Here is a 13,947-nt window from a genome sequence, read left to right on the forward strand (position 1 = left end):
ATGGTTGTTTGCTTTTAGTTTTTTATTTATTAGAAACATGAAGCAATTTTTAGTTTTTGGTTACTTATTTTTTTAAAATTGTTTCTTCCTAAAATTATTTTTTCTTTTCTTTTGGTTCATGATGTATTCTTTCAATTATCAAATCTCTCACTTTATTAAGCTATTAAAAATTATAGTTAATAATAAAAATTCTAAATATCTAAAGTTTGAGACAAAATAATTAAAAATATTTTACATTTTAATTTTTAAATTTCAAAGTTACAGTAACTACACAATCAATTAAATTAAAATATAATATCCAAGTACTATAATAAATAAATAATAATACTAAATTTATATAAAAGAAAAGAGATAGAAAAAAGCAAAAAATTTTAATGGAGATAAAACTAACGCTTCTATATTTTGGATAAATAAATGACATTAGGTTTATAAAGATAGAGAAAACAACAACATAATAATAATAATAACTTTACGAGGACAAATCTTATAAAAAAGCAAAAATTATAGGATTAGAAACAGAAAACACAATTACATAAACCACTATTGTGTTCATAAATTTATTTTTTATTTTTTGTTTTAAAAACAGTTTTCTAAAAAGTAAAGAAAAAATATCAAACATGTTTAAACAAAAAAGTTTCCTTATTTTTTAAAGGAAAAAGACGAAAAACAAAAAACAAACCAAAACAAACCGCATCTCGAATTATAATGAGTTGGACTCACATTTACACAAAATCACCTAAGCCAATTTGGTTAATCACAAATGAGTTGTCTAAGACATTACAAGTAAAAGATTAAGATACTATCAATGCAATAATATTAGTTAAGATAGCAAAACAAAGATTACAACAAATGAGGGATGATGGTTGTGATTCTTTAATGGATGAAATTTCTTCTTTTTGTAAAAAACAAAGTATCATCCTTCCAAGAATAAAAGATATTTTTATAGTTCCAGGAAGATCATTACGCAAGACTCCAAAAATTCCACAAAAACACATTATTAAGTTGAGCTATTCTATTCAGTTTTAGACTTACAACTTCAAGAACTCAATAATCTTTTTACAGAGAGTAATACAAAGTTGCTTTTATGTGGCTCATGCTTGACCTATGCTGATGCATTTTCAACTTTCAATAAGGAGAAATTAATTCTTCTTGCTTGGTTTTATCCGTTGAAATTTTCTGCTGTGAGAATTATGGCTTTTGATAATCAACTTGAAACTTATATTTTGGATATGCGATCTAGGTGGTGAATTTATAAATTAAAGGAATTGATGATCTTGTTAAGAAGTTGGTTGAGATGGGAAAACATATTGTTAGGGGTGAGCATTCGATTAATCTGAACCAATTCAAATCGAATAACTCAATCCGAATATTGCCGAATTTCATAAATTTATTATCCAATCCAAACCATATTGAATAAAAAATCAAAAATAACCGAACCTAATAATATGCGGTTTTATTACTAAGAACTGCAACCGTCCAAATAACCAGATTAGTATTTTCAGTTGGTTAATCCAAACCGATTACGAGAAAAATATCTAAATCCAAAATTTTTCAATATATGTGTTCATGTCTTCAAATTATATTATATATATGTAGATGCTTATAAATTTATAGACAATTATATAGAATAAAAAAATAAATAATGAAATTAATTAATTAATCCAACAATTCACAAGTGTCCAAACAAAACTTACAAAGGCAATCATATCTAAATCCAACGTTCCAAATAACAATTAATATGGTTAACATTAAAAGAAGTATTCATTAAACTTTCAGTTACAAAATTACAGTTAATAACCAATTAAACATGGTCATCTTTATCGATGGTCTCAAAAGTTATACCATATTATTGTCACCTATTATAAAAACTATACAAATATAGTTTGCACTATTGGTTTTATTTTAATATGGGGTAAAAAATGCAACGTTTTGACAAAAAAAAAAGAGATGAACAAATATATCTTGAGTACTAGTTTGGTTAATTTGGAGTAACCAAGGTTTTTTTCAAACTAACTGCACTATAACCAAAAAACCAAATTAATATTTATAACTAACCGATTCAAATCAAAACTAATTTATTAGCAGCCGAACCAAACCAAAATTACTCGGTCCGGTTTGGATTTTTGGTTACATCCGCGATTTGCTCACCCTACATATTGTCTATCCTTTAGTTTTTTACTTATAAAATTAGCATTAACTTTGCTAGTTACAGCTACAGGTGTTAAGAGAGCATTTTCTTCCACGAAAATTGTGAATAATCTGATAGTAACTAACCCTGATCAATTGATGAATAACTATTTGTTACTTATATTGAGAAGGATGTATTTGATAGTGTTAATAATGAAAGCAATTATTCAAAACTTTCAAAATATGAAAACTCTTCGAAAACAATTATAATTTTTTTAAAAGTTATATATATATTTTTTTAAAAATAGAATTGACTACACTGATTTCAATTTCTGACTCTGCTTGCAAATGATAAATGGTTGCACATATCATTCTTGACAAAATCTATCTCAATAGATTTAAAGAGAAGATAGATAATTGAAAATTAAATAGAAATGACAATTTTTATCATTTCAAAAAACCCCTGTCACCTCTCTCTTCTTTCTCACTAATTTAACGGCCAAAACCCTAAAAATTAAATAGAAGGACTATTTAGGATGATAGAATCAAACTTTAGAGATGCACTAGACATTTGACCAAACAACAAGGACTACTTAAATAATTTGGTGATATCTCAGGACGAATTGATAATTTTCTTAAAAATTCAAGTAGTTAAGGCTATTTTTGTCATTATATTTTATTCTCTCTTTTTACTATATTTTATTTGGTTGACCAACAATAAAAACACTAGACCAAAAATCATGCTATTAAATACTTCCTACATTTTAAAATTATGGTCCTACTTTTCTTTTTGGGTATCACAAAATAATAGTTTCATTTACATTTTTTTAAAAGATTAAATTTTTTTTATATATTTTGATATAATTAACTACTTTAGCATTGTATTTAAAGATTACACTATTTTATCCCTGTAGTATGGATCCGCTAAATAAAATTATCCTTCCATTCATTATTTGACATTTAAGTTGCTAAGTTTTAGTTAAATGATAGGATTAACTCTATATTCATAAGAATTAAAAAGGAAAAAAATTATCTTTTGTCCCTATGATATAATTAACTATTTTGTCCTTGCATTTTAAAAAAAAACATTATTTTATTTCTATAATTTGGTTCAATTAATGACTCAAATTTCAAATAATGGACAGAAGATTAGAGAGACAAACTACAAGAATAAAATAGTGTAGTTTTTAAAATATAAGAACAAAGTAGTTAATCATGCCAAAACACAGGGATAAAACTTATTTTTCCTTTTTAAAAAATATTTTTCTTTTCACTTTTCTACAATACCATTATATAATAATTCATGTAAATAATTAATATAGTTGAATTATTTTTATTATAATCTATTTACTCGTCATTGTTATTTTTAATTTTCAAAATCTGAAAATGGGTTCACCATTTAATTTATTTATTATTTGGTAGTTGAAAAGAAAAAGATTTTGATTTTTTTTATTTGTTTTAAAAAAAGTATTTTTTATGCTCTCACTTGGATGCTGGCATGTGTTATTAAATCACGTAATACACAACCAACCAGATTTTATTCTTTTATTACTTAAATTTTCAAAAAATAATTTCTTTTTATCTATCGAGAGATCAATCGAGCATAAGCTATATATTAGTGCTAGTCCTCCACTTGATTCATCAAAATGATGAAAGCTCTTGTGAACTTGACACCTCATACTCTTTACATTAATAAAAAAAAAAAAAAAAATTCTTGAATAGTAAAACAAATATATATATTATCTTACTTCTTATCTATTTTAATATTCTAACTATTCATCCTACTTTGATATTTTATCACGTTTGGTAAAACATAATAAACAAATGCATAGAAAATTCCACTATATTTTCTATCAAGTTACATGACTATTTATCATGCCTTTAATTATATTTCATTTCGATTTAACATATATAGCTATTTCATAGCTTTCATTACAACTTAACAGAGCATAGCCTTTCGTGGATACATATATTTGATTCAAAAAGATTGCAATACCACTCATCTTGCTACCAAATAAAATTTTAAAAGAATTGAATAACTTAAAGACCCTACAGTGACAATTCAACTCAACAGTCAATACTTCTACCACGCTATGGGAAAAAAAAATCGGTTCGTTTAGTTCAGACAGTTCATACCAACTGATAATTGATAGTGGTTAATTGATTATTATTTGTGTTTAGTAAAATTTTAGTATCAGTTGTTAAAATATAAAATAACCATTAAAACCATAATTGATAGAACACGTACAATTTACCTATTGGGTGCAAAATAACTATCAGTTTGAATCAAATGCTTCGAAAGTTACTAATACTATACAAGGAGGCCGAATGCATTTCTCCTCTTAACTTTCATGCTTTAATTAACCATTTATCACCGTAAACTTGAAAAGACCTCTCATACCTTTAAGCACTTTAAAGTCAAAATAGATCCAGCTTTGAGCATGAAACATACGCACCAACTAAAAGAAAAAAAAAAAAAAAAAGCAATTTAATGCTCTTACACATATTACAAAATTCCATTCTTAAATACTAAAACCATTTAAACCATTATTAAAATCATATAGTAAATGAATATATTGAAATTTCATATTAAATTAAAATTAAAAGAACAAAAATTCTACGAAAAGAAATTATAAGAAAAAAGAAAGAGCAACTTGCAAAATAAATAACAAACAGAAAAATGAAAAATGCAAAAATTGCGGAAAATGCAGAAAAATAAAGCAAAATGCAAAAAGCAAGAAATGATGAAAAATGCAAAGAGCAATCTACAAAAAACAAAATGCACGAAGAAGAGTGAGAAAACTGGAAAAAGTGTAAAAAAACTAAAACAAATGAAATGCAGAACAATAAAAAAATATATGCAAAACTGGAAAAAATGTAAAAAACACTAAAAAAATTACATGCAAAACTACATAAAAAAGCAGAAAATGCAAACAACACCGATTCAAGACTCAATTCAAGATTTGATGAAGTTTTACTTCATAAAAAATTCAACGGAATAAAAAAGTTAAAATTATTATAAATCCAAATGCAAATCAATAGATAATAATATAAAACCCCATAAAAATTCAAAAAATAAATGAAAAAACACACAATCCTTCACCATTAATGCCGATGACAAAATTTATAAAGAATTTGGACAAAAAATAGAAATAAAAATAGAAGATAAGAGGGAGTAACAGAATCAATATGCAATAAGAATAAAAAACATACACCTTTGTTCATCCGGAAATGAGAGAAAAATCATAGTTGAATTACAAGAGGGGGTTGTCAAGGATTAAAGAGAGAGATACAGTGAGAGAATGAAATAAAGAGAACCGAAAGTACGTGGGAGATGATTTGGAGAAGAGAGAAAGTTAAAAAGGCTAAATGGTGAGTAAACCATCATATACCCTAAACTTTGCGGGTTGTCATAATTATACTCTAAAACCAACTTAACCTTGGTTAAGTGAAACGGTGCGTTTTATTTAAGAATAAAAGAAACCTTAAAAAACCTCCCTCTTCTTATTATTTCTTCTCACCCTCCTTCATTAATGGTGGCACTTGAGGCGCTTGCCGGCATTAATAAACGCTGTAATCTAGCTCGAGTGATATTGGTGCGGCTCAAGGGGTTGGTTTCCCCTAATGACAGAACTAACATGGAGATATTAGCAATATATTTGATGCTTTGCAAAATTTACTCGAAAGCGCAGCCGAAAGCGGCGATGGCCACTGTAATAAATATTTTATAACAAATAGGCCCTACCACCATGACCATTGTGACGATCAAAACAACTAACTCTTGCTGTGTCTTAGCTTCTTCAAGACATGTCGCCATATGTTAAATTTGGCCATTTTACAGCACATCAACTGGTAGAAGCTCAATGGGAACTAGTCAGGAGACTGGCCACTGTCTTACCGCTTTCCTGCCTCAATCGGTCAGTTCTCCTTTCACCGGTGTAGATTATACTCCATCGAGACATTTAGACTGTCGGCTTTGAAGTTGGTGAGAGGAGAAACATTAATCATGAATTGCATGTTACACCTTCTTATTTCAGTTATCGCGCACCCGATTTGGTTGCTTCTTTGAGATGAGATTGATGAAGGACGGAGAGAGAAGAAACTATGAGAAGATGGGGGTTTTTTAATGTTTCTTTTGTTTTTAAACAAAACACACCGTTTCACTTAACCAGGAAATGATTAAGTGAACTCAACAAAGTCCATTGGGTCCTACAGATAATATTATGATATCCAATTTTGATCAAAATCAAATTGGGGCACAATTTTGACAAAAAGATGAAAATAGGGTACCTAAGGGTTAAATTGGGTTTAGAGTGTAATTGTGACAATCTGCAGAGTTTGTGGTATAAATGATTATGTTTGATTTTTTACTAGGTTATCGGCATAATTTTCTCCCTTCATGCGCACAAGAAAGATTGGCTTTAAACTCTGATTTTAAGTGTTTAATTATTATAAAATTGGCAACTTAAAGGACATAATAGGTCTATTGTTAAATTTAGGGTGACAAATGGTTAAAACAGAAAAATTTGAGGTGAATTTATGCGTTCGTCCCGTACAAGGGCTAAACAGTAGTTTCTGTAAATGTGGGACCCAAGTAATGCTGGATCCAATTAGTTTAGTGGACCCCACACAACTATGCTCTCTGTCGGATTCCAAATTATTTATCAAATTCCATTCAGTTTTTGTCTTTGGCTTCCAACCAGAAAAAAAAAAAAAGAAAGAAAAGAAAAAAAAGCTGTCATAGGCAGAGACCTAAAGATATTTTCTTATTTTTACAAAAGAGAGAGACAAGAGAGAGTGTAGACAGAGCAGAGGCGAAGAAGAGAGTGTTAAGGGTTAAAGGGGCAGCATTTTCAAAGCTAAAGAGTATCAGAGACAGAGGAAAAATGAGAGAAATAATAAGCATTCACATAGGACAAGCAGGGATTCAAGTAGGAAACTCATGTTGGGAGCTCTACTGCTTGGAGCATGAAATCCAACCAGATGGAATGATGCCCAGGTTGAAATTAACCCATTTCTTCACATTTTCTTTTATCTTGGTTAATTTAATGTTTTTATACTCAATTTTGTCGGTGAAGTTCATAGATCGAGCAAGTATTTCACTTTTATGTTCCTATTGTATTTGTGATTCTTGGGTATTTTTTTATATTGGTTTATATGTTTCTTCTTTATTTTTTCTTGGATTTAACCCTTAAAATGATAGTCTGATTGGATCATGAAATTCTCACAATTTTATTGGTCGATTCTACTGGAAAGAAATTAGAAACTCACATTATCTTTCTCTTCATTGGTTGGTTTCGTGTTGTTCCTAATTTTCTAGTACATGACTTGGGGGTATTGTGGTTTTTTTTTGTCTGTTTGTTTTGTTTATTTGATTCTGAGTCAGATGCTTATGAATGTTGGTGTCTTTTACAGTGACACTTCAGTGGGTGTTGCACACGATGCTTTCAATACCTTCTTCAGTGAGACTGGATCTGGCAAACACGTTCCCAGAGCTGTTTTTGTCGATCTGGAACCAACAGTCATTGATGAAGTTAGAACTGGATCTTACAGGCAACTTTTCCACCCGGAGCAACTTATTTCTGGGAAGGAAGATGCTGCTAATAATTTTGCTAGAGGTCATTACACAGGTGAGAAATCTTGTTGCAATTTCCAGTACGATTTATGTCCCTTTTCTATGTTAGCAACATTGTTGGATTTAAGCTTATATGTTTGTGGCCTTTAGTTGGGAAGGAAATTGTGGATCTCTGCCTTGATCGAGTGAGGAAGTTGGCTGATAACTGCACTGGCTTACAAGGGTTTTTGGTGTTTAGTGCTGTTGGTGGTGGAACTGGTTCTGGTCTGGGTTCTTTGTTGCTAGAACGTTTATCTGTGGATTATGGAAAGAAGTCAAAGCTTGGGTTCACCATTTATCCTTCTCCTCAGGTGCTTACAATAATGAAAAAAACATTATATTTAGATTCCTCTTAAACCAACATTGTTTCCATCTTTTTATGTGGATTGCCATTGGAGGCTTGATCTAGTAATCTAATTGTTTGTTTGGTGTCACCATAATGTGTGGATACTCTTTGCTATTTGTTAAATTGAAAGCTGCTCTTCTAATACAATGTTTCATAAATTTGAATACAACATTAATATTTCAATTTAGTATCATAATCAGAAAAAATTTTCAACTAAAAAGAAAGTTTAAAGAGAGGGAGAGAATTGAAAATATGGACTCAGCTATAACACAACTTTCTTCTGATTGTAGGTCTCAACTGCAGTTGTGGAGCCTTACAACAGTGTGCTCTCTACTCATGCCCTTCTTGAGCACACAGATGTTTCTGTGCTTCTAGATAATGAAGCTATATATGACATTTGCCGAAGATCTCTAGACATTGAAAGACCAACTTACACCAATTTGAATCGATTGATATCTCAAATTATATCATCTTTGACCACTTCATTAAGGTTTGATGGAGCCATTAATGTGGATATTACAGAGTTCCAGACTAACCTTGTACCATATCCTCGTATCCACTTCATGCTTTCTTCATATGCACCTGTCATCTCAGCTCAAAAGGCATATCATGAGCAGATATCAATTCCTGAGATCACGAATGCTGTTTTTGAGCCTTCAAACATGATGGCTAAGTGTGATCCTAGACATGGGAAATATATGGCCTGCTGTTTGATGTACCGAGGAGATGTTGTCCCCAAGGATGTCAATGCTGCTGTTGCTACAATAAAAACCAAAAGGACCATTCAATTTGTTGACTGGTAAGAAAAAATGCATGCAACTAGCAAAAAAACACTACTCTTATGCTGATGAATTAATATTGCTTGTGGGCAAACGGTTTGGAATTTTTATCTTCTTCGCTTGATGACTCACACTGTGAAACCTGTAGACGTTTTCTAATAGTCCCTCATAAATTTGATCTGGAGATTATTTTACTTGAACTCAGGTGTCCAACTGGCTTCAAATGTGGCATCAACTATCAGCCTCCATCTGTTGTTCCTGGGGGTGATCTTGCCAGGGTACAGCGTGCTGTATGCATGATCAGCAACAACACTGCCGTGGCTGAGGTGTTCTCTCGCATTGACCACAAATTTGATCTCATGTATGCCAAGAGGGCATTTGTTCACTGGTATGTCGGTGAAGGCATGGAAGAAGGAGAATTCTCCGAAGCCCGTGAAGATCTTGCTGCCCTTGAGAAAGATTATGAGGAAGTTGGTGCTGAAGGTGGAGATGATGAAGAGGAGGAAGGTGATGATTATTAGTAACTTTCTGCCGGAGAATGTTTATTTGGAGATTGATTCAATATTGTGAGGATTTGCTACTATTCTTCCCCCTTAGTATAATTCAATTATGTTTCTGGTGTGCAGCACTACTGTGTTGTCAGTAGCTGTGAAATTGTCAAAATGGTCTATGTTGCTATTAAATGTTTTTTGGGAGCCAAGGTTATTTCAAACCAAGAATCATGACAAATATGATGATCTCTTTCAGAATTACAATATATTGTATTCTTTCTCAATCTCATCTTTTGGCAAATGATATTACTGGAGATTCTTTGCCTTAGTTTATGCTGAACATGTCATGTTATTGCGCTCTATCTATGTTTGGATTATGAATGCTTGTTGCTGTTTGGTGACTAAAACCGTATATTTTTGTATTAGACTGATGAGATCTGGTTAATTTGCAATGGTTGTTTAAGATGCAATAGCAGCATCTAACTCTAGACATTTCTGGTGGCTATATAAGATTGGGCTGAATTGTTTTGTTAATTGTTCATGAATGACTTCAATAGTGTAGCAAAAGAGTCTAGCAGGCATGTGAGTGAAGCTAAAGATCTCAAAATTGGACTGGATTATCTGAATATATCTTGAGTTGGCCACAAAAAAAAAAAAAAAAAAAAAAAAAAAAAGGTGCAAAATGTCAAAGCTACCAGGAAAAGAAAAATTCTAGTTCTAATAAGCAATGTAGAATGTCGAGGAGGAGATGCTATCAGACATGAAAACAAGGAAAGTTTTATTCTGGCAAAAGAGTAAATTTTCTCATATTGTCGCTAGAAAAGCATTCATTCATCAAAAATAGCTATTTGTTATGCCTCTGTATCTTGATACATCAACTCTTATAGAAGGTAAATGGGGAGAATTAAGTATGACAGAACAAGTGACCCATAGTGTGAAGATCCCAGAGAGCTTCATTTGGATCATAATTAGCACTCTGCAAGTACTCACTTACTCCACTCATTGCATACAGTGATGCTGATATCTGTCTTTCTACCTTCATTTGCTCAAATTCAGCTAGTTCTAACTCATGACTTGGATCACACAACTGACTGACATTCCTTGCCAACTCTTCTTGCATTAGTGGAATCTGATCAAACCCAGTCGGCAATGGCCATGAATAGTAAAGTTGAGATGAACCGGCCAGTTCGAGCCCCATATTGCAGTTGCTCAAATCTGGTCTGTACACATCATCATACGTCTGCTGGTTTTCTTGTCTAACATCACTGCTGTTATTATCATTGCTATTATTTGCTGCTAAAATATTGCTGCTACTGCTAATTATAGTAGTTGGTTTGATAGTGGCTTTCTTTGAAGTGGTAATTGCAGGACAATTTTGTTTCGAGTTCTTCTTGTGATTGAGGAGATTTCTGATCTTGATAGAGATAGGGGAATTAGTAGAAACATGATTAGTGAAGTTGGTTCGAGTGTTCGAACCACGAAGCAAGCATGCAGCTTCATCGTAAGCTCGAGCAGCTTCTTCTGCTGTATCAAAAGTCCCAAGCCACATTCTTATCTTTTGTGTAGTGTCTTTGATTTCTGCTACCCATTTGCCGGAAGGCCTTTGTCTAACCCCAACAAATTTGGTTTTGGAGTTTTTTGTTATGCTTCTTTCTTTGAATTTGCTTTGTTTGTTTGGTGAGAGCCCTTTTGGTTGCTTTGGGGAATGGTTTACCATTTTGGAAAGACCTGAGGGAGAAAAGAAGAAGAAGAATATGGATTTATATATAGTGGATAAGAAAGTGGTTTAGGAGTAGTTAGGTTAGTGGGATGCCTCGTCTTTTATTTCTTGTCGCCATGTTCGTTTGAATTTGTTCTTCTCTTTTCTTAGGATGACTGATTTCTCAAAGTTGACTTGACTTTAAAGCAAGTGAATGTTTATTAAAAACGGCTCAAATCGAACTAAATCGAGTCAAACCAAACTGAAATTTCAGTTTTTAAAATTGATGGTTTGATTTAGTTTGTAAATTTTAAAAACAACTAATATTGATTTAGTTGTGATTTGTCGGTCAAGACCATTAAACTAAACCAAACCAAAAATACATTAAGGAATAAATAGATAAATAATGTTCACAATATTTTTTACTTATTATCTTACATATATTGAAGTATTTAATTGTATTAATTGTGTTTAATTTTAAACTTTCAAGCCCTAACTTGCACTTTTTTATAAGAAATTAGTTGAATAATTCTAATACAATTAAGTTGTAAAAAATAATTTTGAATGATGTTGAGAAATATGAAGAAATTACAAAAGATAATTAAATATAATTCATTTATTTTCATCTTAATTTAATTTTTGATGGAAAAATTAATTGAGATTTATTTATTTTATTTATATTACTGAAAGTTAGGGAACCAAAGTTTAAATATTGAAAAGGATCCAATGAAAGATGATAATTATAGTTGGAGATTTTTCATTTTATTATTGTTTATAGTATATTAAACAATATAATATCTTTATGTTTATTTTATATTATTATTGTTTTCATTTAATTTTTATGTTTTGTTATTTTTTCTTTTTTATTATTTGTTTTGATATTGAATTGTAGTATACTTAAAACTTAGTTTTTACGTTCAAAATCTTTTTCTCCTTTTAATTGCTGTGAAATCAAATCAAACCAAATCGTATTTGTAACTTTATTTCAATTTGAATTTTCTAAATATTGTCATTATAGATTTGGTTCGGATAAAACTCATATTAACACTCTCAGCAATAAATAATTGGTGATTAATTTCAAAAATTTCCATAAGCTGAATAACTAAAATTAAATTAAATATATAACTAAATCAAATCGAAATTATGGTAAAGTCCTCTCGTCCCCACTTGATCAAAGTTTTTGAATTTTAGTTATTAAATAAAAATACAAACCAAAATAATAGTTGGATTTTCCAATAATAAGCAAATAATAGTTTTTATTAATCAATAAAAATGGAAATTAGATGAAATAAAAAAATCGTTTTAAGCCCAATTATTAATTAGAACATGCAAGCCATTTTGTGGGAGAGAGAGAGAATATAAGAGAAACAACTCAACATGAGTCAAAGATTATGAATGAATAAGTTTGAGTTGTCGTCTCCTCAAGTTAGTCAACGAAAAAACAAAGCAAATATAGTGGACAGCACGAAGGAAAGACACTTGGAGTCTTTTCCTTGAAACAATATTATGGTTGGGCCCCCTAATTTCTGTGGAATCTTTTGCTGCTTTTTCAGAATCTCAATCCTCGTTACCAAACAAACCAATTATTAATTTTTTTTTTCTGATGGAAAAAGGAATATTTATTAACTAAAGCATTTCAGTATCAATTGTTACAAAAGCTTGTTCCGGAGGAGAGCTCCAAATCTGAAGGCTAGCATACAAATAAGCCACCCTTGCCAAATCCAACTATTAGCTTGCCTTCTTATCCAATTAAAGAGCCAACATTGAACAAAACTGATAAACAAAGAGGTTGAAAGTTCTGTCTTTCGTTAATAATAAAACGATTTATATACAAGAACTACAGCTCGCCTAATTTCTTCGTACAATGTAAATTCTTAAATTAATGGAATAAGAATAATCTCCTAAAAGATAAAGTATCAAGATTTTACAATAGGAAAGTATATACAGAAGGGAAAAGAAAGAAAAACAAAATCATAAAAATCATAGCTGTTGAGAGATTATATTATAATTGTATTTCTTGTATCTCATCAATCGATTACATAGGTCTATATATAAGGAATTCATATGCTACCTAGCTATTTAGGAATACAAATCATAAACTAATTAGGAATCTAACTCCTAATAGAACTCTATTTACAATTAATCCTTAACACTCCTTCTCAAGTTGGAGCATAGATGTTAATCATACTCAACTTGTTACAAATTACTACTTTCAGCAAAGCACGATATCATACTCAGCCACAATACCCACTTCATTATGGCAATATAGAATAAGGGAAAATCATATAATTAATGATTCACTTCTAAAAAACTTATGCTCGAATTAATGGCTTCCCACCGTGTCAAAATGACATTCTACCATTGAATTACATCAAATAGGCATCATGACTAGTCATAATTAGTATGGATCAACTCGTTTTAACTCATCTTTTGACTTTTGAATTTTAATTTCTTTTAATTATTTAGCAAAAATTAAGTAGAATTTGACAAAGATCAATATTATACCGTAGTTTAATATCATAATTCATGCCACAATCTCCGAAAATAAAAATAAATAATATTTTATTTTTTATACTTAAGTAAATAAATATTTGATGCACAATTTGATGACAAATAATTTACAATTCGAAGACATATGTGTCTATATATATATATATATATATATATATATATATATTGAAAAATATGATTGACTCAACTTAAACTTGAGAACTTTCACTGTTGTGGTGCAAAATTCTTAAATACTCCCATGTATTTTGTGTGTAAAATTCACTGTATTTAACCTATTGAGGACATTTTAGACATCTTACTATACTACAGTGAAAGTTATGCTAAATTCAAGTTGGACCATTTAGCACGAGTTTTATATGATATATAACACAATAATTATA

The 13,947-nt window shown here is 30.4% G+C and overlaps 2 protein-coding genes across 2 annotated transcripts; one reads left to right on the forward strand and one right to left on the reverse strand.

The window, feature by feature from the left end:
• The first annotated feature begins 6,881 nt into the window (after positions 1-6,881).
• LOC105630015 (tubulin alpha-5 chain) lies at positions 6,882-9,641 on the forward strand. The gene is made up of 5 exons (XM_012211688.4): positions 6,882-7,126; positions 7,543-7,757; positions 7,853-8,052; positions 8,378-8,886; positions 9,072-9,641. Exons 1-5 carry the CDS (start codon positions 7,014-7,016, stop codon positions 9,385-9,387), a joined length of 1,353 nt encoding a protein of 450 aa, XP_012067078.1. The 5' UTR covers positions 6,882-7,013; the 3' UTR covers positions 9,388-9,641.
• Positions 9,642-10,187: 546 nt separating this feature from the next.
• Positions 10,188-11,080, reverse strand: LOC105630053 (ethylene-responsive transcription factor ERN1). Its single transcript, XM_012211742.4, has one exon. The coding sequence runs from the start codon at positions 11,072-11,074 to the stop codon at positions 10,262-10,264; it is 813 nt and encodes a 270-aa protein (XP_012067132.1). The 5' UTR covers positions 11,075-11,080; the 3' UTR covers positions 10,188-10,261.
• Positions 11,081-13,947: the final 2,867 nt, after the last annotated feature.

The sequence above is a fragment of the Jatropha curcas genome, chromosome 7, assembly GCF_041381405.1.
Source record: "Jatropha curcas cultivar XTBG-Jc1 chromosome 7, XTBG_Jcur_1.0, whole genome shotgun sequence".
NCBI lineage: Eukaryota > Viridiplantae > Streptophyta > Magnoliopsida > Malpighiales > Euphorbiaceae > Jatropha > Jatropha curcas.